We start from the raw sequence: 26,025 nt of genomic DNA, 5'->3' as shown, positions 1-26,025 counted from the left end.
TGCTTCTTTTTGATCACGTTATGCTCCCCCGACTAACATCAATAACCTCTTGTTGTTGTTTTCTGCTAGCGTTACACAGGGGAAGTTCGGTCGGTAGCTGGTCGTTGAGGCAGTTCGCAATAGATTACAAACGTTGAAGTGGCATCCGCCTCATCGATACATATGTATCACTGTACAAGCAATGCGTGGAATAAAATGCCATGGTTATATCAGCATAAAACCTATTACCACGTCTAGTTTAACAAAGTGCCTCGTTTGAATGATTCAAGCAATGAGTTGAATGAGTTCGTTCCTAAGAGTCTAGACTTACAGCTGCCTCTCCCGTCTTGGTAATGTCAACCCAGCAGCTGCCATTCTCTCTCTACGAGGTAATAAGCTTCTGTAGAGCATAAGCTGAATAGCTCTTGGCAATAAGATGCTGACAGTATTTCCGCATTTGTTGACATTTCATTGGCTCGTTTATTGATCAGCCCACTTCACTCCTCTGCGATACTAACCTGAACCATGCATTTATGCGAGCCAAGGTCACACTCTGCGCGGGAAAAATACTTTAGTTTCGGGTTCGCGGGAATCCAATTGGTTTATGAATCTGGTAATCTTGCTAGATATCACACGACAGTCATTGTCACGATGAATGAGGATTTTACCTTCCTACTTGAATCTATATTCAGCTTACGTGAGGTATCTCTCCCAACTATCGGTCTTGGCGACACGGCTGAACTCCAGGATAATGTTAGATATCGTGAGATTCTAGACCATAGATAACGAAACTCCACTACGAGGTGGTATTTTCGAACATTGCCAATCTACGGAAGTCCCACTGCAATATGACCTTATCGTGAGTTTGCTGTTCTCCCGAGATAAAGTTTTTATCTCACAGCAACGACTCAAAACTATAAGAAGGGAACAAGCCTTCCCCAAACAGAAAGTATCACAGCTACTATCCTCTTCTTCAACATAGCTTCCTACACAGCAACTAGCGATCTCCGCAACCCTCAACTGATCAATCTTGCCCAACATGCGCTTCTCTACAGCGTCTCTCTTCCTTCCCCTCCTCCCCAGTGTCACAGCTTGGGCCTTTCCTTCCTACAGCCTCGACCGCCGCGAGGACTCGGGTGGCAGTAAAGGATGGATTGTCCCGTCCAATGTCACCGTCGAGGACTGGGACACCGCTGAGCCCGGAGAGGGCTGGATTCCCGCCGATGAATACATGAGGAGAATGGGTATCACCCCCCTCGAAGACTTGGAAGACACTTCCAGTCTCGAAGAACGAGACATTGAGGCTCTGCCGTTACCCCCAAGCAAGAGGGGAGAACTCTCGGAGCGTGCAGCTGGCACCAGGGTCAACATCGGCAAGAAGTTGACCGACTACGGCTGTGGTGCATCGGTCCGCGATCCCCTCGGAGAGTCCCTCAACATGATCTGCAGTAACGGGTTTTGCGACCAGAGCATCACCTATGTCCGCACGGTTGATTGGCTCCCGAACGGTTACGGTTCCGGAATGGGTCGAAAACAGTTAAGAATCGATATCAAGGGCGATTACAGAGGATCTCAAACCAAGGGACATTTCATCGAGGCCGCCAAACGCACAGTCAATCCCGATAGTGTTAGCCATGCTAAGCGCTCCATCAAGATCGACTCCCCTACATGCATGAGATGGGGTATTTGCAGGAGTGTTAGCTGCGAGATGACCAAGTTTGCCAACTTTATTTCTATCAAGAAGCTCGAAAATTGGGAGACATATATCTCGATTGATATGACTATCAAGATGAACGATTCAAACGGTAATGTTCTTCCTATTCCTAGGCCACACTGACCGTATAATCTGGGCTTTGCGCTGGTTTTAAGCATAATGGAAACTAATATAAAGGAATAGAACATTGTCTCGCGCGAGGCATCCTTTCGGCTATCGCAGGGTCCATCTCTGGAATTGCAGGAGGTTTCTTTGGTATTGCTGAAGCATTCACGCCCGGATGCTAGGGAATGTAACTAGCCCACAGTCTGGAGGGAGGCATAAGGCTTTAGAAGGAAATGTGTCATCTTGCAGCCAATTATCATAGATATAACACTTTACTTAGCTATCTCAAGCACTTTACCCAGAACTGTTGGGGGTTTCGCTTTAGACCCGTTCTCCAATATCATTTCTTTGGAAATCCTGAATCAGGCTGTCAACTGCCCGGGCTACCTCTGCAGGACGTGATAACATCGGACTGTGACCTGATCCCTCAAGGACCCGAGTAATCCACTTATCGCTTCCACCACTCTGAGCAATCATGTTTTCCTGATCTGCAATAGGGTTGACAACATCCGCTGCTGCTTTGATGTATCCCAAACGACCTTGGTACGAATCATCCTGCCATGCCTGGGGAGGAACAATTCCCATATTGGCAGCCATACTTTGCGGCTGCAATTGCGACAGGGCCCAATCTGCAAGGTCTTTCGGAACGTCTGGCTGGTAGAACAGGCTACCGGGATCCTTGGCGACAAACAGTCCGGGTGAAGGTGTGTCCCAGTTAACGTATGGGAGACCGCCGACGCTTTCAATGACGGCGCCTTGATCCATACCGCCAGGGAAGATGTAGCCGCAAAGATTAATGAATCCCACGACTCCGCCTTGAAGATTCTTTTGGGCTCGTTCCTGGGAAGACAAGCCGACAATGCCTCCGCATCCAATGGGTCCGCCGTATGAGTGGCCCAGAACCACGACCTCTTTGTTCTCTGCTATCATCTGTTCCAAGGTGGCTCGTACGTGGTTCACATCATCGAGCTGTGTCTTGCCCTGTATGCCGGATGTTGATGGTAGGTCCACAGTCGCAGTGGAGTACCCGAGAGATTCCAGCTCGGGTATCTGGTGCTTCCAGGCGCAGGAGCGGTGCCACGCGCCGTGGATGAGAAGAATGGTAGGCTTTGTAGTGGAAGGCATGTTTCAGAAAGATAGTTGTTACCGTGAGAGGGTAGAAAAAGGTGAGGAGTTGATGAGTTAAATAGTTGCTTATGGCTCATGCAGGTGAGATCTCATGTGGGTTCGATGAATCGGGTTAGTGCTAAGTCATCACTCCAAGGCTAGTCAAAGGCCACTGCATTGCTGTCATGGTAATTGAATAATACTTAACATTCCTTGATAACTATATGTATGATTGCTCAGTGACTGCTACTGAAGGCAATCTCCACCGGGCTCAAGCCTAGAGTGTGTATCTAAATCCCTCTCTACCCTCGCACAGGTGTTCGCCCTTCTCCGCTTGCCTGTTATTGTGGCGAAGGATAAGCATAGTAATAGCAGCAACAATAACAGCTACAACATTGATGGCCATCACAGCGAGAATGCCAGGGAGATAATTGGGTGCATCTTGTTGACCTGAGAACGTTAGCTTTGTCAAAAGAAAGTCGACAGTGGGACTTACGAAAGACCATGCTGGAGTAGATACCACCAACACCACTCATGCTGATAAGGATACCAGTAGAAACCGCACGTCGTGCATCACCGACGATGTTGTTGGCCTGCCATGCCAACGTCGTCACAACGAGGCCGTTGGCACCAGTGACACCTAGGAAAGTACCAATGTATCTGGGAGTTGGCGAGTTCAAAAACGCAGTCATGCATAGGCCGATGATACCAACAAGACCCTGGAAGATGACGAACGGTCCTCGCATTTGTAACTTGTCAGCTAGCCATGAGATAGTCATGGCTTCCACAACAGAAAAGAGGGCTGGAGGGGTGCTGAGGATGAAGGACATCTCGATGGAGTATCCAAGACCGCCGCGAAGAATGATGGGGAGGAAGAATAGGAAGGCGTAGACTCCTACAGCACCGGCCATGTACATCAGAGAGTAGGCCCAGGGCTTCCAATCAGCGGCGGTATGTGCCAGGATCTTCCATGTAACCTTCTCGTGTTCTTCGGGGCCGCGATCCTCGGCAAGTCGGGCCTTGACGAATGCGCGTTCTTCGACGGTGAGGAAGGTATTTTTGTCCGAGTCTGGGAAGTCGACGATGATGAACCAGGAGCCGATTCCGGCGACGACGGTAATGCTACCTTCGATGATGAAGATCCAGCGCCACCTGTTATAGTTAGCTACCATTTTTTGATGCGACTGTAGACTGTACTGACCCTTTGTAATGGTGAGTCTTGGATATCTGGATTAGACCATAGGCAAGGATATTGGCGAATGCCGACAGTGCGGAAGCTGTCAGGAAGAAACCGGCCATGCGTTTCTGTACCTCGTATCGCTTGTACCAAGAAGAGACAAGGTAAACACAGCCTGAAGAGTCAGTATGACAACTATGTTCAGTATCGATGATAGATTACTCACCAGGGAAGAAGCCAGCTTCGAAAACACCAAGAAAGGCTCTCAGAACAGCAAGACCAATCCAATTGTTCAAGAAGCCAATACCAAGCGACACCAAGCCCCAAGCAACAGCAAGAAACGCAAGCCAATTCGCAGCACCAAGCTTGTGGATAAAAGCATTGCTAGGAATTTCGAACAGGATGTATCCGATGAAGAAGACCATCAGAGCGACAGAGACTCTGTTTCCTTGGGTAAGGCCAAGGTCCTCGTCCATTCCCGAGATACGAGCGACAGCGACATTGGATCGGTCCACGAGAGCAATTGTGTAGAGACAGCCTAGAATAGGTAGGAGGCGAAAATCAATCTTTCGAAGAACTCGCTTCTCGAATTTGGTATCATGGGTAGTCTCTGTTTGGTCGTTGGAGTCTGCTCGTTCGATCTGTTGATCGTTTTCTTTGAGCATGTCGATGTCGTAATCGTGAGCCATGATTGAAGATGGAGATGATGGATGAGGATGAGTGATTCGACAATGGAATCCAGGGTAATCTTATACATAAGAGATCTTGACTGGAATCAAGGAATGGATTGATCTAAGTTGAGTTGAAAATCCGGGGTAGACAGTTGTGATGGGACGCGATATCGGAACGTGCCACCGGGTATGGTCCATAGCCGATGGAAAGCAAACATCTCCACCGAAATCGGCAAATAGGAAGCCAGTTTCTTCACGCTATTCCAGTGCCATCGCCAGGAAATATCGTCCTTGGAATTAAGCGATGCGGGGTAATTACCGGGCTATTCTCATTGCGGTAATAGCATCCAAGGTCGTTCGGCAATACCCCAGATTATGTTGTTGACCGTCTCGCTTCACGCATTGTTACACAAAACAGCTTCGACCAATGGATCAGTCACATCTGCAGTCAGCGCCCACAGGGCCAAAACGGGTACCCAATTCTGGGCGGAAAAGAGGGACTGCATGTGAGCGTTGCAATAGGCGCAGGACAAAGTGTGATGGATCCATTATTGGTGTTCCTTGCTCTGCGTGCAAGAAGAGCAACAATCACGCTCAGTGTACTTTGATCCAATCTAAGCGTAAGAGGTAGGCGATTATCCACTATCTTTTTTAATAGGCTAATGCTGTTTCGGTAGAGGTCCAGATGGACGTTACACGTTAGAACCCAGTTCGAGATCGGAATCGCTTGGAAGCTCAACTGATACCGTCACTGGTGTCGAGAGTATGGCTTCTCCCTCCAGGGGACCTGAGCAGAGAATGCATGTTACTTCGGGTGCAGCATCGTCTTCAGTTCAGGCTTCGAGTCCTTCGCAACCTCTTACGCAACCCAGTGTCGTCGGCGAAAGCTGGTATGCATCATATGTCATGAGAGGCTATACTCCTGGTCATAGCAGCGTTCACCGTCCAATTGGTGACTGCAGTGAGACAGTCCAAGATGTCACTTGTACGACAAGAACGAACGACAATCCCGGCAGCTCAGTACAAGGTCAGGATAAGCCTGGATTGTCTGATATTCCCCGACCAGAACTCGTGGATACTCTGATCAAGGCTTACTTCGACCGGTTCCATACTTTCTGTCCCATCCTTGACAGAAAGGCATTTTTCACATCACTGCATGAAGGAACAGTATCTATAACTCTACTAAGAAGTGTTCTGTTCGTTGCATCTCTTCACTGTGATCTGGAGGTTCTGCATCGTATGGGACAAAGCACTCGTTTAGACGCCAACCATAAGCTGTTCACAGATGCAAGCGCCTCTTTCGACATGGACAGAGACTCAAGTCGCGTTGATATGATACTGTCATCCTACCTTTTACACTATTGGTTTGGCAATCCCACAGCTTATCGGGACTGCCATTGGTGGATTGCAGCTGCTATTCGATCTGCCCAGTGCACGGGTTATCATCGGAGCACAGCTAATAGCCAAATGCCGTCCGAGCAGAGGTCGAGATGGAAAAGAATCTGGTGGTGTCTCTATGTACGCGATCGTCAAATCGCCATATCAACTGGCACGCCTATGGTCATCAACGATATGGACTATGATGTCGAGGAGCTTGTTGTAGAAGACCTCGCAGACGAGCCGATCGAGGCGGCTCAATACATGGTTGCGCAGGTCAAATTGAACAAAGCTGGTAGGAAACCCATTTACCCTCCAACTTCGAGTTGACAAGGCTAACGGTTCAGTGGCGCGAATGTATTTCTCCCATTGTTCACCCTCGCGCCTCCCTCTCAGCAAAGACCTAGCAGTCTGTCAAGACGCAATGAGGGATATCCAGGCGATACTCCAGTCCTGGTATGATGCTTGTCCGGCCTTGAACTTCTCACACGGCAATCACCACCTTAGCTTGACACTTCAAGTCTGTTATCAGTGAGTGCCCCCTTTTCACGGATACTGACACCTGGCTAACAAGGCAGTTATTACTTAATCAACATATACCAAAGACTACAGAGACAGTGCAGTAGGTCTCGAGAAACAAAGCCTGTCCTAGACGCGGCGACGAAGATCTTCGATCTCGTGGAAAACTCACTGTTGTACTGGACACCGGAGCATTTCCCCATGATATAGTAAGTGCGTCATTGCTTTCTTCTTCTGAAGTCTAACTTGCATACAGTGTATCAGCTCTATTCTCCGCTATGATGGCTCTTGCTGTAGACGGGAACACTGCAGTACCCAAAGGTGACCAAATCTTTGGCAAGATTCGCCGAGGTCTCCTCGCTTTGAAGCAATTTGAGCCAGTTTACAATCTGGCAAGGTGGATCAGAAACTTCTTCATGGATATTATAAAACGCTCTGAGCAAGAAGGGAGAGCTCATGAACAAGAGCGAGCGGCCAGTCCACATGTTGAACCATCTGGAGGCTCCATCCATCCTGAAGAGGTAACCCACTCTCTACCGGTCATACATGGGGATCCAGCATCGTATACCACACCGGGGATGGGTCTTGAAGACACGACATTCATGATCGACTCTGAGGATGCGGCAGGCTTCTGGCCAGAGTACATGGCCAACGGTGTGTTTTCGAGCACTCATTCTGGAGATGCTATGGACTTCCCACAGCCTGACTCTACGCAGTACCAAGCCATGTACTTCCTCGCCGATTTGGGGATAGCAAATATTAATTCTGAGCCGAGCTGAGACGGATATGGTCGGCTACAAGAGGCTGGAGACTGTCGGACGTACCACTAGCACTAGCAATAGATTCATCATCGACGTCCTACTCTTCGAGCATGGCTTGATTGTTTGTGAGAAGATGAGATTTTGGGTCCTTGGCAGGTTTGATAGTCTGTTTAGCAGGCGCGCCATAACGCGGGGTAGATCTACTTAATGCTTGCAAGTCCGGTGGCTAGTGAAATGCCAAGCCCGGCCATTTCAAGTCCATAGCCGAAAAGTTGCCCAAAATGTAGACTCCATAGCCGATGGGCACTTGTTCGTGGAGCATGACGACTGAAGACGGCATGTCGATAAATAAATCGGAAAGACGAAGAGAAAGTCTCATTTAGACATTTTCCCAATCATTTCTTTAGCATACAGTCCCAGCGCTGCGTTCATTAAACATGTCTGCATTGTACAAAACATTACGATTGTCACGGGCGACTCGTCTGTCCACACTATGTACACCAGGTCGACAGTATCGTCAGCTCTCAAATAAGACGCCCCCAAGCGCTTCATCAAACAGCAATACTTCAAGTAGTCGTGCAGGTATTTTTATGTCATTTCTAAGGGACCGTCTATCTGATGCTAATACACTATCAACAGGGCTATATCTCCTTGGGCTAGCCACAATCGGTGCTGCCGGCTCATTCAGTACTGTCGATTGGTCCAGGAGTACTTTGTTCAACTATTTCAGTGTTGATGATACCAGATCTATAGAAGATATTCGCAAGATTGTACCTCACGCCACAAGGTCTCGGTCATCAACACAGTCACTGGAGAGTACTGGCAAGATTGACCATGATACTTCCCCAGCCAACATCCTAGCCGCATGCAAAGAGTTCGCAGCGATATTAGGACCTGAGAATGTATCCACAGACCAAGCCGATCTTATTACTCATTCCGGATCAGACTACCAGTCTTATGCGTGGACTGAGGAAACTGCCGTTTGTTCCCACGTTATCGTCTATCCCGAAACAACCGAGCAGGTCTCGGAGTTGATGAAGATCTGTTCCCGGCGACAAATACCGGTGACGCCTTACTCCGGTGGCACCTCAATTGAGGGACAGTATATTCCTCATTTCCAGGGTATCTGCGTTGATTTCAGTCGGATGAGTCGCGTTGTGGAACTCAATAAAGATGACCTGGACTGCGTTGTTCAACCCGGAATTGGCTGGATGGACTTGAATGAAGAGCTAGCGCCACACGGGCTATTCTTCCCTCCTGATCCAGGTCCAGGTGCTATGATTGGTGGAATGGTAGGAACAGGCTGTTCTGGAACCAACGCTGCGGCATACGGGACCATGAAAGACTGGGTTCTATCACTTACCGTTGTTCTCGCCGATGGAACCATCATCAAAACTCGTCAGCGAGCTAGGAAGTCAAGTGCAGGTTATGATCTGACGCGAACCTTTATCGGAAGCGAGGGCACGTTGGGTTTAGTCACGGAAGCCACTCTGAAACTTGCAGTCAAGCCTCCATGTGAGGCTGTCGCTGTGTGCACGTTCCCATCTCTACGCGACGCAGCATCTGCGGTGCGGGATGTGCTCTCCGCGGGCATTCAAGTCGCAGCTGTTGAAATCCTGGATGAAGTCCAGATGAAGAGTATCAACGACTCTGCTCTGACAACGATAAAGTGGAAAGAGGAACCAACTCTGTTCTTCAAGTTCTCCGGGAGTGACGATTTTATCGTGCAACATCTTGCCAAGCAGGTTGGTGGTATCACGAAACAGCATCGGAGTACGGCATATACGTTTGCCTCTGACGAAAACGAACGCAACGAGTTATGGTCAGCGAGGAAGAATGCGCTCTGGAGCATGATTGCTATGAAGAAATCGCCAACAGATAAGGTCTGGACTACTGATGTCGCAGTACCTATGAGTCGACTTCCCGATATCATCGAGTTTGCCAAAAACGATATCGAAAAGTCAGGCTTACTAGGGTCTATCGTCGGACACGTAGGCGATGGTAACTTCCACACCTTACTATTGTTTCCTGAAGATAAGCGACATGTCGCGGAGGGTATTGTTCATCGGATGGTTGACAAGGCCATTGAGATGAAGGGAACTGCTACCGGGGAGCATGGTGTTGGGCTTGTCAAAAGGGACTACTTGGAGAAGGAACTTGGGAAGGAAACTGTGGATGCGATGCGATCGGTAAGTTTCCTCGTTGACGTCATACTGTTCTGCTTTGAGACTAACCCAAATCGTAGATGAAAAACGCGTTTGACCCGATGTGTATTTTAAATTGCGATAAGGTTATTCGTATGCAGGCGGCAAAGGAATGATAGTATTGCAGGAACCTTAAATTACAACATTGAGGCAGTACTAGGAAGATGATGATACTACACCTTGACCGAAACACTGGTAGTGCTATTGTCGTTCCCCCATCATCAGGTTACAGTAGTAACGCCATTGAGGTTGGTTGTTCATCCGGATCAATGGAGTGGCACGGTCCGGTTTATTCAAAATGCCCCATCCAACAGAGCATGCTCTGCATTGCTATAAATACCTAACTTCTTAGAAATAAGCAAATCTAAAGAGATCTACGTCTATAGTCAAACAGTTATAAGACACAGTCGCTGCGTGCGATTGTTTTGTCTATTTTTATTCTTTACAATCATTTTAGTTCAGGGTAACATCTTGGTTCAAGCTTATTTCAAACAGTATTAAATTATCACCAATCAGGAAAGGTTTTATTATGGGCCCAATCTGACAGCGGGCGGAAGAACCTCTGACCGATAGCTGAGTGGAAGAAAGATAGTCCGATATGCCTCACGATTGAACGCCCAGCCGCTAAGGTTGCCCTTCGGTCTTCTATATTACTTGGCATTGTTGAGATAAAAAAGGGTACTCTCAGCCTTTACGTACAATCTGAATTGCTGATAGATTAGTTGTTCTTCACTGCGTACTCTCTCTCTGCTTGGATTGTGGTTACATAAGATGCCAAGAAAATGAGGCTGAGCTAACGGACCTCATGACCCCCACCTTTCCAAAGCAAGCGCTAATATCATGGCTGTTCTTCTCAAACATTTCATGTCGGTGAATTTGACCTTTCGTTCTTGACACAAAACGACACCATGATCTTGCCTGCCTGACCCAAAGAGAACCACGGCGTTCTCTAAAGACCATCTATATCAACACGCACCTTACCCTATTACCACACTACATCTCCATAACCATGGCCGAGGCAGCCAGGTCATCCAAATGGAAGAGAGCCCGCGGTCCCAAGGTTAGATCTGGCTGTACTACTTGGTAAGTTGATGGATATCTAAGAAAGACACTCAAAGCTAACTGGAACAGCAAGTATGTCACCCTTCGACTTCGCCCTCTAAACTCAGCACTAACCAGAAATTAAGAATCCGCCATTTAAAATGCGATGAGACAAAACCAGAGTGTCTTCGCTGTGTGAAGGATAAAAGAACATGCGACGGCTATGAAATGCCGGTGCACTATAAGCCTAGGACTAAGAAGAAACAACAAGACGCTATAGTCCACCGGGCCCCAACCTCGTCAAAACTGCTAGTTCCAGCCAGACTATCACCTGAATCCTTCAGCTCATCCATAGAACTGGATCTCTGCCATCATTTCCGAACATGCACCGTTTCAGAGCTGGCGAGTTCTCTAAACGCAATGAGCTTCTGGCACGCTTACGCACTACCGCTTAGCCAAGACTCTAAACCTGTTAAAGCCGCCATAGCCGCGTTAGGCGGTGCACACAAGGCCTTCAAACTACAAACGCAGATTGACTCCCTGACGCAATCTCTTGCCCAATCTTATGAAGTGGCTTCGATTCAGCAGTACAATAACGCGATTCTGGTTATGCGGGAGTACATGAGTTCACCAGACAGGAATTTCCAGGTTGTTCTCACGTGTTGCCTGATATTTATCTGTATCGAGTGCTTGTATGGACGATATGCCAACGTTACTCGACACCTGGAAGCTGCATTTTCATTAATAAACACTCATCATCTCTCTGACTATGGCCCCGGAACAGGAAGTCGGTATGATCAAAGTGATCTGGCCAAGTTCATGGAGCATATTGGTCCTCCGATCTGCGGTCTCACGTCCGACCTGTTATTCTACGCGGGAAATCACTCGCCCAAACTTGTATCAGAGCTGCAGAAGTGGCTTCCCCACCAAGGCCCTATGTGTCTGCAAGAGCCCGGAGCCCCATTCTTCTCCGCCCAAGCTGCTGCATCATGGTTGGCACGGATAGGGACCATCCGTGGAATGGATTTGCATACTGAGTGTCCTACTTGTCTGACTCTGGGATACCCTTGTGGCAAGGATGCCCAGGTCTGTCGTCGTCTTGAGCAAGGTTTGGACCCAGAGTCATTTTTCCGGTATTGGAGCGTGCGGTACAACCCGTTCAAGCTTAACTTTGATCCTTCGACAGCCTCAGAAGCAGAAATACTGCGCTTCAAGGTTCTCGAACTCGAGGAGACGATCTGGAACGCGACTTTCAAACGAAACTCTATGAAAGACGATCTAAATACTTTGGACTGTATCGTGATCTTGAAGAAGGCTGAGTCCATCATTGAACTATCACGGGGTGAGACAGGTCACACCTTCACCTTCCAGGCAAACATGATGCCGCCGATTGCCTACGTCATCGTATCATGTCAGGATGAGAAGATCCAGTGGGAGGGTGTGCGACTTTTGCGGTCTGTTGGAAGAAGAGAGGGAGTTTGGGATAGTAATAAGGTGGCGGACATCTACGCGAACATGATCACTGCGAAAGCGAATAAGCTGCTATCTTGGGATGATATCCCTGCTAGTGTACCGCAGCTGGCAGAACTGTTGAGTTCGGTTCAGCTGTAAGCCTTGGCGGAGAGGGTAATGAATAGAGTGTAGTAGATGGGGGTACGATGGTGCTTTGAGTAATTGCTAGCTTTATTTTGATACCCAGATGGGGAAATGAACGATACCATATTATACACTGGACAGGTTTAGCACTAGTATCTGTATCACAATAACAAAGATATCCAATTCTTTCATGTGACAATGAGCAGTCTGTTTCTCGTTCTCATCCATTAAATGCTAGATTAGTGATACAGGGAAAACTGGACTCGCCAGACGAAAAACCCAAATCCTTTCCCAATCAGCGCCCTCGCTGCGTCAAGTCTACTTCACTTGGATGTTGAAAAACTCCATGATTACGCGAGTTCGCAGCTCAGGAGCAAAATAATCATATCCAACAATGATATTGCATGAGTTCACATACACTGTAACCGGAATTGCCTTCTGATACATGATACTCCACTGAAATAAATGTTAGCTGATATGCCTATAATAGTAACTAGAAACAAGCACTTACCGCAGCAACAGGTGAAGGATTGAAGTTTCGGTTGACCAATCCCTCAAAGACAGCGCCAGAGTCAACCAAGATCTTCTTATCAAAGATTGGAAAGTTCGAGTTCACGTAGCCTCTCCAAACATTGGGTTTGGTAGATTTGTGATCGTATGTCGTCAGCGTATTGTCAACCAGACCCGACTTGGTGACGTTAGAATAGTCGAAGAAGGATGAAGCCATCTCGCCCTCGTAAGCTTCATCTGCGCGAACAAAAGCTTTTGAAGGCGAGCTTTCAATATAGCCAGCCGTGATGTGCGATAGTTCAGCATTCCTGTCTCTGGTTAGCTGCAGTCATGTTGGGCTTTCTATGGTGTGTAGACCATTTGTGCTGTACAAAGTGAGCCTTGTATTCTGGCTTAACAATTGGTGGCTTGGGTTGCTCAAAACCGGCAGAGAATTCTATCATAGAGGGCGGGAAGGAAGGGCATGCTGGCACGGCGGCGGCAGACGCGAAACTGATAAACAGAGCAGTGGAAAACAACATGTTGGAGATTGAGTGACTTGAAGATGAGATGATGTGAGTGTGTTTGTATTAAATTATTTCGGAAGTCCAGATGTCTTTATAGTATTTCGGTATCGAGCTGTTTGCTGTAAGTCTTTCAGCGTGTTCAATAAGTACCAAACTGGGTTAGTTGGTCCACCTTTCTCAGCCTCAGCAAGAGAGAGTGGAATACCAGTCTAGCTTAATGCTGACCGTGGTTAAGTATTTCGCTTATCTGTAGTGAACATAAGAAACTTTCGCAGGTGCGTTCAATTACTTCTCAATCGGGTTAATGCTCAGTGGGGCTTATGAAGCGGATTGCGTGTTCATCAGCCTCAACTATGACTCCCGACACTAACGAGTAAACGTGACCAATTCCACCCCTCTTCACTCGCACTTTTATGATGATAAAAATTAGCATTACACCAGAAATGAGTAGCAAGCGTAACGTCGGACCGCTAGACAAGCGCAAAAAGCTGACGCGCTGCCAACCCTGCGCAAAAAGACGTATCAAAGTATACAGCCCAACCCTCCATTGTTACAACGTTGACTAACATTCTACTAAGTGCCAGGGCGGCTCCCCTTGCGAGTACTGTATACGCACCAAAAAGACATGCCTTCCTCAAAACAATCCAGTCGTCAAAGCAAAGTTCGTGTATACCGACTCTTCGCAAATAATGGCACACGTCACCGCAAAGCCTGATGTCACATATCTGGAATTCTTCAGCCTCTTCATGCGACGCTGCCAGTTCACTCGAGCGTCCGCTGATCTGGCATCTGATCTTCTTCCGTTGATCCAAACGTGCGCACCGCTTCAAGAAGCAGCAATTGCGATTGGTGCACTCGAGGCCAGCAGGAGGGCTACCGTGAACTTCACAAGTGAGCGACAGTCGCCAGAAATAATTGCCTTGCAGTCATATGGCAGGTCAATCCGGAGGCTTCAAGCTGAGCTCGACACATTGGAAGCTTCACAATGTCAAGGTGTTCTTTGGTGTACACTTCTTCTTGGACTATTCGACGTATGCCCATCTCCTGTTTGTTAAAGATGAAATGCTAATGATATAAGTTAATGACACAAGTGTCTGGAGATCAATGGGCCAAACATATGTTATACGGTACCTCAAGAATTGTTCAAACTTTCGGAATGACGAGACCCGTCAACCATCTTGGGAAGCAGTTCTTGGCGGCATTTAACTGGTTAGAGGCAAATCGGGCCATTCTTTATTGCGAGGAAACCATTCTCTCACAAGGAGAATGGGGATGTCAATATAGGTACCCTACGCCGCCCTTGACGAGCCAGGTCGACAGTATCTTTGAGCTGTTTCTCCAAGTTTCTTCTTTCAGCAAATTGTTAGTTCCGTCAGTTGATCTTTACGCCATGACTAATCCATCAACAGCTTCTTCGATTGCATCGAATCCATACCAGAGTCACGACGGGTCTACGATACCGACATCAGTCACCTCGGATGTGAGGGTAGAGCCCATCAACAGCGACTCCAGGATTGGCATTCCCAGTATTTGGGCGATACGGAGTATGGGGACGTTTATTGCAAACTTGAACTTGCAATCTCCCACGCTCTTCAACTTCTCATATGTATGAACTACACGTTCTATACATGCTGGGACGAAGTGACTATTCCAAGACTGAATACAAGCGAAACTGAGAGCCATGTTTCAGCTATATTATGTTACGCTGGCCAGATAGTTGACAGCTCGATTATCCCTGGCCTATTGATGCTGTTCCCTCTCCGAATGGCGGGTGCGAATACAAATGACCGTTCACAGAAAGACAGGATTCTACGATTGCTTGAGCGGATTTCGCAAACAGGATTCATTGTTTCAAACCGGATTACAGTTGACTTAGAGGAAGTATGGGCTTATAAAGCTTTGTGCAGCATTGGGCAGTAATTAATTGTGTAAAGTAGAGACTGTGCTCGATCATATTGCTACAGTCCGGGTACACATAATTATTCTTAATCCAACTGGATAAGTCGAAAAATCTAACATACAATCTTCACCGCCTCCACATCCCCGATTCACCGTTACCAACAGCGCCTGATAAGCCGTAGGATCTTACGTCATACGCTGTTGACTTTGCCCACTCTTTGACCTCACCATCCGACATACTATTGTTAGACACAGCCTGAAGAACCGGCGTCGTTTCGGAAGACACAATCTGAGTTACCGCCTGCCATGCGTTACCCAACGTAGATATCCCCGTAGACACCGCAAATAACCAGACGACCACCAGAATCAAAGCAAGATGGACTACTAGAACTGACAGGATAATAATGAGGCCCGTCCATCGTATGGGAATGAGAACCTGCTTTGCATTGGCCAACACGAATGACTGCTCCGCCGTATAGTAGGGCAGCATATCATAGAAGATCATCTGGTAGAATCTGAAGAAAAGGTTCTGTAGTGCTTCAGCCGGGTTGCCTGTTTCTTGAAGGACTGTCTGTAGTAGTAGAGAGTGGTCCGGATGAGCTAGCCATCCGAGGGAAGAATCGACGAAGCCAGCGAAAGCGTCATTATTGAAGGCCCACCCTCCCGCGTTACTGTATTCGAAAAGAGCGGCTCTGATAAAGTCGAAGAGAGAGGCATTATTACCGGGTTTTTGCACACCAAAGAAACGTGGCCCCGAATGAATTTCAAGGTCAAGGATGCCGCGCCTCTCATAATCCAAGGACGAGACCCCTACACCTAGCTGGTTAATAAATTCTGTTCCCGTTTTGGCATGTAATCTTTTCCATCTCGCTCGAGACTTTGGCTCTGCTGGAACTGCCTTCCCCGACATTGTAACGTTGTATAGGAACGGCATGTTGTGTGTAATAAAGCACACGCTGGCCTGAAATACCTCGGTTCCGTTGTCGCCCAGCGCAGTACTCCATGTGCCATTTTGGATGATCTTGGATGGTTGTATCCATTTCGGTATCACTGCCGGGGACCAATGCTGAGCGGTTTCATTCCATTGGGATGTCATGTTATTCAAGACCTCGGTCGCATTCAGGAGGATAATTGGTTGGAATGCATAAGGCTGACCTGAAAGAGGATTCTGAAGAGTTTCATCGTAGCTGACATTCGGTCCCATCAGTTCCATAAAAGTGCACATGGATAGTGGCCAGGTCGCAGAATCAGTCTGATTCCACTCGTTATTGATTCGACAAGAAAACGCGAACGAGGTGTTGCCATTGACCTTTGGCCCTCCCTCCCATCCAGTGGAAGAGTCGAGGAGGGCTTCTAGATATAAGCCTTCCGTGGTGAAGTTATCTGCAGGCTTGTATACAAGAGTCGAATTGGTGAAACTCGGTGCTACACAGATTGTCCTTAGGTTGGTGACAACAGTGGAACCAGACAGGAGCTCCAAAGATGTTCGATCATCGACGTTTTCGAGCGGTAGGAGAGCCCGGTAAATGTCTCCAGTATCTGCTATGCCATTCGGAACAGTCAAGTTGCTAGGTGTCGAAGGGCGGGTCTCGGCAAACCTCCAGTGCGCCATTGGTTTCGATTGCCAATACGAGACGCCGGAGAAGTCAGCTATGTCTTTGTTCATGTCAATGCCGACGTTTATCGACGTGGTACCGTTTTGAACTGCGACGGGTGTCATAGCGAAGTCGAAAAGTAGAATGGTCGATGTGAACGTGGTAATGAGGTTGACAAGGAAAGCGAGAAGAGGGATCGAGCATTGAAGGAATTTGGTTGCTTTTCGTTTCAAGTGCTGTTGGGAAGCCATCCAGTAAATTTCCCATGGAGTTGCATTGGCAGCTCTTGCAATGGAGAAACTTGCAAGGTTGGAAAGTCGCGACCCAGTTGTCTCGAGAATAAAAGCCGCCATTGCAGCAGCTAAAAGACCAGTTTGGAAGGCAATTGACACACGGATCGCCGCTGAGCAGAGGGTGACGACGCGAGTTACATAGCCATCGACAACGATCATATCCCACATCTCTCCGCGGGGACGCCGGTCTCTGGCTAGCATGGAGCCCATCCATATGTATATAAGGAGCCAACATGCTGCCAGTATTACGATGGTACCGAGTCCCAAAACCCACAGACCGAAGCAGCCGATTCTGCTCCACCAGCGTTGGTGTCGCGGAGCTGGTTGCAAGGGATACGTCGGTATATAATCGTTTTTGTGGTTGTGATGAACTTGGAACGTCCCCAATTCGATCGCGGTCGGAGTTAGATCATGCTTTCTATCGTCAGGGTGGCTGGGACCGGGAGGGTGATAGGGACTAGGGATGGGATAATAGACTGGAGTCCCTGAATTGGCTTGAGGATAACGGTCTTCCAGGTTGCAAATTTGGCTATAGTGAGCCATGGTAGCACCTCTGGAGTCTGCTATACCGCTGGTAGAGGAAGATGGAAAGAGGTCGCCGGTGGAACGTGGAGGTAGGACAGCAGGGCTCTTATGACAAGTCCTTTGGGGTCAACTGGCTATTCTACTTTGGGATCTGTGTTCGGAACTTGGAGAGGGCTGGGACAAGGTGGTCTGGATGCGGCTGAATGGAATGGTTTAACGCCACCAACAAAGCCTCTCAATCTGCTACAGCCAACCACCTAAATCTTAAGGCTGCATGAGTATTTCCATTTCGAAGCCTAACCTGCAACAATTTAACATGATATATGTAATTACATTGTTAAGGAAGCTAATATCTACCGTATACTACTAGATACAATTGCAGTAGTAGTGTTACTGCAATCACACATTACCTACACGCACCAGAACAAGGCGTCAGACTAAATTATTGGGGTAATAAGCCACAGTGTTAAGCTTACTTTACAGAGACTGACACTTGGCCGGTTTGGCATTCCGACCACTCAGCTCAGCTAGCCACCGCTTGCTGGGGAAAAAAGAAACGCCAATAATCGTTGAGCAGTATGTCGCTCCTGGCCTTATTTCCTTCCCTCCCTCGCTACTTTTAAAGCTGATACAGTAGTTTAAATTCACGGTCCTAGTTTGCATTCTTCCCCATCGAGAGCCTGAGCAGTACCGTTGAGGCTCTTTGCCGCAATTAAGATCAATTTAGACGCCTGTCCACCACCATCATACTCCATGGCGATTTGAACGCCCCATTCACGATGTACAACAACTAAAATGGTAGGGTCTTTGCGAGATGCAAGGCTACCTCTCTCAGGGGTCAATCGGATACTTGTCCCCGAGTTTATTACTGGCCAAGGTTGCAACTTCTAAAGCTGGTCGACCAGCTATTGTAACATGGCAAGGGCGCCTTGCATATAGAGGCATTTGAGAGCTTGGACGAGTCAGTGCAGAGGATAGGGGATTGCATGTATGGTATATGGTGTGCTTAGCTACAGAGGCTTCAGCAGTTATCAGCATATATATGGCATTCATTTCGATAGTACGTATCGTAGCAAAATGGAGTTAGCGTTGAAACTGGTGGCCTACTTGTGAGCTCTTGAAAGTACCGAAACTATTGCAACATGTATTTAGTGAGTATAAGCACAAAGGAGGATTTGTCTGTTGCTGAACTTTACATGGAAGAAACGGTTCTTGTCCAATATTAAATAAATTAATTGAGATATTCTATCATAGAGGTCTAATGCCAGTCTACCCTTTTGTATCATCAACCACGCGTTTTACCCCATTTAACATTGTCCTGCTTCCACATCGAGAACAATGGTATAACAATGCTAAAGATAGCAACCATAGGAAAGAAAGGGATATAGTATGGAATATACTTCCAATCATTGCAAATAACACAAATCAACACCGGCAAAAGACAAAAGGCAAGCAAGATCACCCAAGCATAGTCTGTCAGTAGTACAGATACAACTGCAAGGACAAGACCAGCCGGCAATGCAAGTGGTAGAACGAACACCATGAAGAGCTCAGCACCGATGATGAAGAGTAGTCTGAGCTGAGTCCATAGAGATGCTTCAAATGGGAGGACGTTGAGGTGCGAGAAATGGCAGTGGATGAGGGAGTTGGTCCATCGACGTCGCTGGTCGAGAAGCACCGAGAGGGTGTCGGGAGCGGTAGTGGTACAAGTGGCAGCAGAGAAGTATTGCAGTCGGCAATCAGCTCCAAAGTAACGAATTGCCAGAGTTGACAGGTAGCGGTCCTCGCCGATGGACAACAGGTTGTGTTCGTGTAAGGTCTTATCATAGCTTCCAGCATAATCCTCCAAGAGGAGAGGATGCAGGACGGCCGGTCTGTTGTTTGGCCACTTGAGTCTGTAAATGGTGAAGCATCCACTAAGGACCAGGACATTGGAGAAGACAGTCTCGACTGCCTTGAGAACAGCATGAGTGAGCCAGTACTCAAAGACTTGAGTCATGGCGACGTAACTGGCGAAAGGGTTGTTGACGCCCGTGTAACCACAAACTCCGATGAGTTTGTGGTTCTTCTGGAGTTGATGGACCAGATATGAGATACCAGTCTTCTCAAGGACAGTGTCGCAATCGACGACTAACATGTGCATAGCTTCGGTGGCATCAATGTCAAGGCAGGCTCGCATCTGAAACTCAATCTTCTCGAAGAGAGGGCTCCAAAGTCGACGGTAGTTGACGTAGTGGAAGAAGTTGTAGACGAGAAGCTGAGAGTCGCGTTTACCTCGGTTACCGGGCTTGACGTGGTCTTGCTCATCATCGCGTCCGACTTTGGTGACAAGGACATACGGCACACCTCGGAAAAAGCCGGTGTAGCAGTGTGCCTTGTTCTCGGATACGCCTTCCAAGTCGAAAGATGTGTATGACTTGGCCTCATTGTCGATGCCCATCTCCGGGTCCGCCTCGTGCTGGAAGATGTCCTCGACCAGAATTCTGTGGCTTGGCTTCCGGCCGTCAACAGGAATCTTACCGTCGGCGACGATGAAGAGAACCTTGCGGCTGTTCTCGTAGCTTGAATCAACACACGAATCAATCGTCTTGCGAAGTGTGGCCTCATCCTCGTTGTAGCAGGGCATGTGCATGATCAATAGGGCGTCATGCTCCTCGAACTTACGGCTCCTGTATCGGACCCGCATAACACAGATAGCAACGAGTAGCATGAAGGCGCCGCCAAGGCCCATGTAGACGTAGATAAGCCACCGTGTAGCTTCGCAGAACTGACTGTCAGTGCCAAACATGCCAATGTCAACTTTGATGACACAGCTGACGATGGGTTGAAAGATGAGAAAGTAGCAGATGACGGCGTAGATGGCAGCGAGGAGAAGGCAGAAGAAGACCTTTTGTCGAAATGCCATGCGGCGTCGCGCATCGTCCATCTTGAAAAACTTGGTAAGAAGCCATGTTGGGATATAGAAGGTCAAGCAGCGGGCGAGATATTTCCAGACACCCTGATACTCTCCAGGGTTGCTGTGCTCGTCAGTTCGATGAGGCTTCTCCCAAGCCTTGAAGGCAGTGACTTGAGACTCCATGGTCTTGATTCGCTGCTGCTTCTGGAGCTTTCCTCCTTTTGGAGACGGGGATCGTCCATCTTGGAGACTGCGAGCTTCTGAGGAGTCGGGAGTGGGAGTTTGATAGTACTCATCCCTAACATACTGAGGGTTGAACCCGTAGCTGTTGGTACGGGAAGTCTGGGGTCGACTGTAGATTGGGGTGGGAGGCTGTGGGGACCCGCATTGAGCAGGTGTCTCATTGGCGATAGCAAATAGTGATCCTCTGCTGGCAACAGAAGCTGGGTGGCGAGGGACTGGAGTGATCTCACTGTCTTGGTAGGAAACACATCGACTGTTGAGACCAGGACGCGAACTGGGAGCATAGCTCAAGGGGACAGAGCGGAGGCTGGGAGTCGATCCATCGGATCCATGTGACGAAACGGTGACATGTGGTAGTTGATCCGCTTCAACATCTGGAAGTATTATTAGCTAATGCAGCCAAGAGACCCACAAAACCAAGCTTTGCTTACAGGGACTGGGGATCGCGTCCTTGGGATCGTTGGGAAACAGAGTGGAGTAGAGGACCCTCCACATCTCCTCGTCAGACACCTCAACTGACGTATCCTTTTTCGGCTTAATCTTTTCAAGGAGGTTCTCGAGGCCTTTGATAGGCTCATCCGCCTCACAGTGATCACTATCATCAGCAGCCTGGATGTGATCTCTAAATGTTGGGCTGGAGTCAAAGTCAATTGCGCAGCTTGGGCACTTGATAGGTAAGGTATGGCAGCGGTAAATATGTTGTCTGTAGAGAATTAGTAAACTTCAAGTACGGTGATGGACGGCTTACCTAAGACGGTGGATTGTCCTCCACGCTTTCTTGGAACATGGCCGTCTGCCTGTCCCTTGCTCGCGCTTGGAATAGGGACAAGCAAATAATTTGAAGTAACCGACATTTCCACTTGCTAAGCTTTCACTGCTGATGTCGGATAGGCCAGGACTGGAAGGCTGGGTTTGGGGTGGAGACCCTTGTTCTTGAGACATCTCGGTTCAAGGGACCTTGGCACGATGCAGGGGGAAGGATAACAAAAGATCGTTGCAGATATGACAGGTCTCAGGCAGAATACCAAGGAATTATATAAGAGATGAAGAACCTGTCAGAGTATTGATAGAGATAATCAGGAACAATACTATACAGGCCCAGTCTCCTGTCCTTAAGTAAAGAATATAGCTATCCACAATCAGAAGCCACCAAACGGAGATATCGAGACGCATATCAGTTCAGGTTCATCGATCAACAGTCTAGACTTCTCGCCTGGATGATGAAACCCGTCTATCACCAAATTTAAAGCACACAATACCCAAAAAAGTAAAGTCAGGAACGCCTTCGCCGAGCTGTAGCACGTTATGCCCACTACACGACCTGCCAAAAGTCAGGGCTAGCCCAGTCTACCCGATGGTAAATCGAAATAAAGTGTCTGGCCAGCTCGGTAAAGATGGACGGGATGGAGCCGAGACTTGGACACGATGGTGGCCTGATTCTTTTGAATGGCTGTAAGATCACGTCAGTACAGGTACTCCCCGGACCGATGGCTTTCTGGACCACGCGTTGGGTAAGAGGCTATGGGAACCGTACATAGAGAATTCTTGATATCATTGGCTATACTGCAGATCTTGGGATGACTCGCAGGCATACAAGGCGTACAAGGCGTAGTATGCGTAATAGTCTCGCATAGTGGGAGACGGTGTCACCGGGTTGACTACGCGTAGCATCCCACCACTACCGTCAACAGCAAAAGTAAAGCCGCGAGGGAACCGCAGTGGCGGAAAGATTTGCATTAACTCACATGTTTGTGTTAACCATTCACAGACCCTGTGTACCTGACCCCAGATAGTTACCAGTGCTTGGGTTAGATCTACGTTACAAGGACTAGGCTATGGACCGTTGAGCATTCCAGACCGACCCAAGGACCCGGTCAGCGCCATGGTACTTTCCTCTCCATAAGGCCTCCGGAACCCACTCATCTGAAAACACACCGGCGTGCGGCCTAACCTCAGCTCCCGTAAACCCTGACAGCCTTGCAAATCTTTCCTCAGATCTTCTCAGCTGTCGATAATCGGGCAACAAGACTTTCACTTGGATCGGATCGACCAACCCCTGTCAAGTAAGCAAGGTAGTATGATGAGCTGTGCTTACAGGAGCAGGTCCAAGCTGGACAAAAGTCAATGCGTTTGTTTTGATCTTTCTCTTTGGCTCTTGTGGCTTATCATCCTCGAGCTGACAAAAGTCGCTCATCAACAACAATGAGTCCACGAAGACATCACCACCGTCTATGGCTTTAGACCCAGTTTACAATATCAACAAACGACAGATAGAAATTTTCAACGTCGTCTGTAGTCCAGTAGATTACTTCTAGAGAAAGAAAAAGGCGTCAAGATTTAACGTTTCCCCTTGGCAGATGTATTTGTCACCGGGAAAGGCTTGGTGAAAACGGTGGAGTCTCACGGAGTCCGCCATTCCGATTGGACCCATTAGGCTGGATTAGGTAGTATTGCGTGGACCGCACCGACTCTTTGTATGTTTGTTTGCCCAAAATTGTCCGAGTGTAGACGTCATCTTAACATGTTGGGAAAAGTAGCAATGCTCGACCAACATAGTACAGCTGGGATAATGGGTGCAATAGCCAGCGCTTTCTTGTTCGATCGTTACTATTATCATGACGCAATATCTAGGGGCTTCATCTCATGACAATTGGCCCTGAACGGTCACCTGACTTTAGTTAGCACTTATACAATCCTTTTGCAAAGGTAAAGATCTACAGAAGTAAAGGTGACTCAATTCATCTCCTCACATGGTAGATCCTAGGTACAAGGGGACAGTATGGAACAAGGTCTGAGATTTCTTGGTACAGAGTAGAACTGACCAATCAATGAAATTACCCTCATCACTCCCACTTTCCGAAAACCAGATCAGATGTTAGCGCTAAGCTGAACGGGTTTGATTCGGGGATGATAATGCCACTAGTCCTGACACAGCATAGTGGAGCCTCCTTTATCCCGACTCTCCCACATCGCGTCCACACCTTATCACCGCAGCCCCTGACAAGTACGTACAGTATTCAACACGACCGTGGAACATATTCGGTATATCTTTTGCCGAGAGCTCGATTCCACGCATTGGAAAAAGCTATTCAACTAGACCAATTGTCTTGCAGCGTAAGAACGATTGTTAAATCCTCCAGACTCAGGGGTTAGGTCTCTTAGTACTCGTTTGTTAAGTACAATGACATGAGAATGAAAGCACGCACGAAATAACCGTCATCCGGGAGTAATTTTCCAGGTGGAAAAGAAAGCAGGACGTAATGCGCGCATATCCAGGAGCCTTGGAAGGATCAACGTGCATATTAAAACCACCAGTCCTATGGGTACTATCAGTCGTATCATGCACAATTTCTTGGCCGACTGATTTGGAAAAGCTTGATATTTCAACAAGACAAGATAAGCATGTGATCTACGGCGTTATTGAAATTCGCGAGGTGCAGGCAGGTCCGTGGCCAACACAGGTGCAATACCATTGCTACAAAAAAGAAAACCTACCCTGTAAGAGGAATCTACGTCCAAGGTCACGTACTGTTAGTATTTGGAATATTTTCCTAAAAGGATAGAGAAAGACCGGTCTGGAATCTTAGATAGTATCATGGTACTGGATTTTGCTGCTGGTCTAGGACACATCACAGCTTCTACTTAAAATAATCTCAGCCGCTTCAAATATTCCCGAACAACGGCCATTAAAGCCTCCACGTGTCGGTGTGGCTGGCGCTGTAAATTCCTCGGACTGGTTAGAAGCAACGGGAAGGAAAACCCTACCAGATGTCAAACTTAGGCGAAGATCGCCGCCGTTGGTGGCGCCTATTTTAGAGTTCAATAGCTCGTAACTAACCAGCCACCATAGATCCAGCACGATAAACATACAGCCCTTCAAGGGTTTGAACGGCAGGTTCCGCGGGGATTCCGCTTTTCCGCTCGTCAAAATTTCTGCGTGGGGACCATTTTGCCACGAGGACTTCAACCTACAGGGAGGAGATTGCTACGTCCGGTGCAGCTGGAATACCTTTCATGCTCTTGTACGCCCTCTGGAGCCTGCACTACAGTTCACCTCAGAGTCAGGGATTAAATACGAAGCGCAGTAGTGGATGAATCCTTTAATGTGTAATGATGACTTGTGCCAAGGTTATAAATGCATGTTCTAGATCCATGACTCAATAGTTCAATGTACGCACAGATTCGCGAAGGTCCCGATCAACACCCTGGTTTACGAATGTGGGCCGCAGCTCTAATCGGCTCCATAACCCAGCTCTGACGAAAGTCATACGGATCATCTCCTTCCGAAGTAAACCAGACAAGCTCAAAGCCGAGAACGTTCGGACTGTCCGGGAAAGCAAAAGAGGAAATCTTGTCGCAGTCTGCGTTTCCGATGTAGAACGTCTCGGACTCGGAGACTATTATCCGGTGTCCCTTGTCAAGCACATCTTGTGAGACGCCGTTGTGCCAAGTCTGTATGATCCAGTCCTTGGAGATTTTGACGTCTTTTTCCTCGTCGGTTAGTGGGTCGTCCCACAGAATGAGTGACTTGCTTGGGCTTAGAGTTTTGAGCCAGTTGATAAACCCCTCGAATAGCTTGTTATCATCCTCAGTGTCCCACATATACGCGACTTCATCGCCCCCAAAGTGATGTAGAGGTGATGCGAAATACCTGTCGGTTGTGTGGACAAGATCCCTCACATGGTTGTAGGTCTGTTGTTTGTGGGCTCTGATATCCAATTGCGCTTCTGGGTGTTTCAGGTTTGGTTTGCCCACTACCAGCTCCTTCTTCCATTTTCCCCTGTTGTGACATCGTCAGTATCTCCGCTCAGAATTAGTGAGTTCATCACGTACCATATGTCGGCATGGCCAGGCATGTCAGTCTCAGGATAAACACAAATCCCCAAGCGCTGGGCGTGGTTAACAACCTTGCAAATGTCATCAGAAGAATAACAGTTCGCAGTGTGACTGTGCTTCATGCTTGCGTTTGTTAAACCACGGTCCTCTGGCCAATGCATTGGGAAGCTCTCCGCGTCGTAGATATGCCAATGGAAGACATTGAAATTATGCTCGTGAAGAACATTCAGTAAATCGAGGATAGCTTCAACGGGGAAGAACTTGCGACCTGTGTCAAGCATGAAGCCTCTGTGGAGGTAAAGAGTTGGGTCCATTTTCGTGAAGGTGGAGTCGCGCTGGTGATCTGATACAGGGAATAAGACTCACAATGGGGGTATTTAAACTCTTGACAAACGATTTGGAGGCAGGGCAGGGGCTATTTTTAGCACGACCTGATTATCTTATCTCTTATCGATACTCATTACTAATCAT

At 48.0% G+C, this 26,025-nt stretch overlaps 10 protein-coding genes across 10 annotated transcripts; 4 read left to right on the top strand and 6 right to left on the bottom strand.

Moving 5' to 3' along the window:
* Window positions 1–882: 882 nt before the first annotated feature.
* B0J16DRAFT_121108 (uncharacterized protein) lies at window positions 883–2,050 on the top strand. The gene is made up of 2 exons (XM_046121601.1): window positions 883–1,784; window positions 1,877–2,050. Exons 1-2 carry the CDS (start codon window positions 1,019–1,021, stop codon window positions 1,978–1,980), a joined length of 870 nt encoding a protein of 289 aa, XP_045982226.1. The 5' UTR covers window positions 883–1,018; the 3' UTR covers window positions 1,981–2,050.
* On the bottom strand, window positions 1,827–2,967 carry B0J16DRAFT_121105 (Alpha/Beta hydrolase protein). The gene has a single exon (XM_046121600.1). It carries the CDS (start codon window positions 2,921–2,923, stop codon window positions 2,120–2,122), a length of 804 nt encoding a protein of 267 aa, XP_045982225.1. The 5' UTR covers window positions 2,924–2,967; the 3' UTR covers window positions 1,827–2,119.
* Window positions 2,968–3,117: 150 nt separating this feature from the next.
* On the bottom strand, window positions 3,118–4,862 carry B0J16DRAFT_303682 (major facilitator superfamily domain-containing protein). The gene is made up of 4 exons (XM_046124687.1): window positions 4,309–4,862; window positions 4,107–4,257; window positions 3,402–4,057; window positions 3,118–3,355 (listed from the first exon to the last, which is right to left on the bottom strand). Exons 1-4 carry the CDS (start codon window positions 4,769–4,771, stop codon window positions 3,183–3,185), a joined length of 1,443 nt encoding a protein of 480 aa, XP_045982224.1. The 5' UTR covers window positions 4,772–4,862; the 3' UTR covers window positions 3,118–3,182.
* A 305-nt stretch (window positions 4,863–5,167) lies between these two features.
* On the top strand, window positions 5,168–9,730 carry B0J16DRAFT_362362 (uncharacterized protein; the record flags this gene model as incomplete). Its single annotated transcript, XM_046129802.1, has 9 exons — window positions 5,168–5,380; window positions 5,431–6,425; window positions 6,478–6,661; window positions 6,709–6,858; window positions 6,906–7,376; window positions 8,015–8,097; window positions 8,164–8,474; window positions 8,532–9,599; window positions 9,701–9,730. Exons 1-9 carry the CDS (start codon window positions 5,181–5,183, stop codon window positions 9,728–9,730), a joined length of 3,492 nt encoding a protein of 1,163 aa, XP_045982223.1. The 5' UTR covers window positions 5,168–5,180.
* A 607-nt stretch (window positions 9,731–10,337) lies between these two features.
* B0J16DRAFT_121096 (uncharacterized protein) lies at window positions 10,338–12,416 on the top strand. The gene is made up of 3 exons (XM_046121599.1): window positions 10,338–10,697; window positions 10,746–10,748; window positions 10,802–12,416. Exons 1-3 carry the CDS (start codon window positions 10,624–10,626, stop codon window positions 12,264–12,266), a joined length of 1,542 nt encoding a protein of 513 aa, XP_045982222.1. The 5' UTR covers window positions 10,338–10,623; the 3' UTR covers window positions 12,267–12,416.
* Window positions 12,417–12,472: 56 nt separating this feature from the next.
* B0J16DRAFT_397943 (uncharacterized protein) lies at window positions 12,473–13,282 on the bottom strand (the record flags this gene model as incomplete). The annotated part of the gene is made up of 3 exons (XM_046132348.1): window positions 12,473–12,707; window positions 12,763–13,069; window positions 13,119–13,282. 3 exons carry the CDS (start codon window positions 13,280–13,282, stop codon window positions 12,570–12,572), a joined length of 609 nt encoding a protein of 202 aa, XP_045982221.1. The 3' UTR covers window positions 12,473–12,569.
* A 380-nt stretch (window positions 13,283–13,662) lies between these two features.
* On the top strand, window positions 13,663–15,195 carry B0J16DRAFT_414077 (uncharacterized protein). The gene is made up of 4 exons (XM_046133405.1): window positions 13,663–13,794; window positions 13,846–14,298; window positions 14,346–14,629; window positions 14,677–15,195. Exons 1-4 carry the CDS (start codon window positions 13,681–13,683, stop codon window positions 15,185–15,187), a joined length of 1,362 nt encoding a protein of 453 aa, XP_045982220.1. The 5' UTR covers window positions 13,663–13,680; the 3' UTR covers window positions 15,188–15,195.
* Window positions 15,196–15,293: 98 nt separating this feature from the next.
* B0J16DRAFT_397941 (uncharacterized protein) lies at window positions 15,294–17,597 on the bottom strand (the record flags this gene model as incomplete). The annotated part of the gene is made up of 1 exon (XM_046132347.1): window positions 15,294–17,597. The coding sequence occupies one exon, from the start codon at window positions 17,595–17,597 to the stop codon at window positions 15,294–15,296; it is 2,304 nt and encodes a 767-aa protein (XP_045982219.1).
* A 1,267-nt stretch (window positions 17,598–18,864) lies between these two features.
* On the bottom strand, window positions 18,865–20,685 carry B0J16DRAFT_303674 (putative chitin synthase; the record flags this gene model as incomplete). Its single annotated transcript, XM_046124686.1, has 2 exons — window positions 20,575–20,685; window positions 18,865–20,514 (listed from the first exon to the last, which is right to left on the bottom strand). The coding sequence occupies exons 1-2, from the start codon at window positions 20,656–20,658 to the stop codon at window positions 18,865–18,867; spliced, it is 1,734 nt and encodes a 577-aa protein (XP_045982218.1). The 5' UTR covers window positions 20,659–20,685.
* Window positions 20,686–24,809: 4,124 nt separating this feature from the next.
* On the bottom strand, window positions 24,810–25,918 carry B0J16DRAFT_340197 (putative beta-hexosaminidase). The gene is made up of 2 exons (XM_046127641.1): window positions 25,552–25,918; window positions 24,810–25,498 (listed from the first exon to the last, which is right to left on the bottom strand). The coding sequence occupies exons 1-2, from the start codon at window positions 25,866–25,868 to the stop codon at window positions 24,916–24,918; spliced, it is 900 nt and encodes a 299-aa protein (XP_045982217.1). The 5' UTR covers window positions 25,869–25,918; the 3' UTR covers window positions 24,810–24,915.
* Between the last annotated feature and the right edge of the window lie 107 nt (window positions 25,919–26,025).

The sequence above is a fragment of the Fusarium flagelliforme genome (assembly GCF_020744385.1).
Source record: "Fusarium flagelliforme strain FIESC 12 MPI-CAGE-AA-0113 chromosome Unknown B0J16scaffold_4, whole genome shotgun sequence".
Classification (NCBI taxonomy): Eukaryota; Fungi; Ascomycota; class Sordariomycetes; order Hypocreales; family Nectriaceae; genus Fusarium; species Fusarium flagelliforme.
Note: the sequence above shows the minus strand (reverse complement) of the source record. Positions and strands in the feature narration are given on the sequence as shown.

Excerpts from the sequence above, each read along its gene's own strand:
- B0J16DRAFT_121108 (XM_046121601.1), top strand. The coding sequence starts at position 1,019 with ATGCGCTTCTCTACAGCGTCTCTCTTCCTTCCCCTCCTCCCCAGTGTC. Across the intron at positions 1,785-1,876 it reads CAAGATGAACGATTCAAACG|AACATTGTCTCGCGCGAGGC; the intron begins GTAATGTTCTTC and ends ATAAAGGAATAG.
- B0J16DRAFT_121105 (XM_046121600.1), bottom strand. The coding sequence starts at position 2,923 with ATGCCTTCCACTACAAAGCCTACCATTCTTCTCATCCACGGCGCGTGG.
- B0J16DRAFT_303682 (XM_046124687.1), bottom strand. The coding sequence starts at position 4,771 with ATGGCTCACGATTACGACATCGACATGCTCAAAGAAAACGATCAACAG. Across the intron at positions 4,058-4,106 it reads AAGACTCACCATTACAAAGG|GTGGCGCTGGATCTTCATCA; the intron begins GTCAGTACAGTC and ends TAACTATAACAG. Across the intron at positions 3,356-3,401 it reads CTACTCCAGCATGGTCTTTC|GTCAACAAGATGCACCCAAT; the intron begins GTAAGTCCCACT and ends TAACGTTCTCAG.
- B0J16DRAFT_121096 (XM_046121599.1), top strand. The coding sequence starts at position 10,624 with ATGGCCGAGGCAGCCAGGTCATCCAAATGGAAGAGAGCCCGCGGTCCC.
- B0J16DRAFT_414077 (XM_046133405.1), top strand. The coding sequence starts at position 13,681 with ATGATGATAAAAATTAGCATTACACCAGAAATGAGTAGCAAGCGTAAC. Across the intron at positions 14,299-14,345 it reads TTCTTCTTGGACTATTCGAC|TTAATGACACAAGTGTCTGG; the intron begins GTATGCCCATCT and ends TAATGATATAAG. Across the intron at positions 14,630-14,676 it reads GTTTCTTCTTTCAGCAAATT|CTTCTTCGATTGCATCGAAT; the intron begins GTTAGTTCCGTC and ends ATCCATCAACAG.
- B0J16DRAFT_340197 (XM_046127641.1), bottom strand. The coding sequence starts at position 25,868 with ATGGACCCAACTCTTTACCTCCACAGAGGCTTCATGCTTGACACAGGT. Across the intron at positions 25,499-25,551 it reads CCTGGCCATGCCGACATATG|GGGAAAATGGAAGAAGGAGC; the intron begins GTACGTGATGAA and ends ATGTCACAACAG.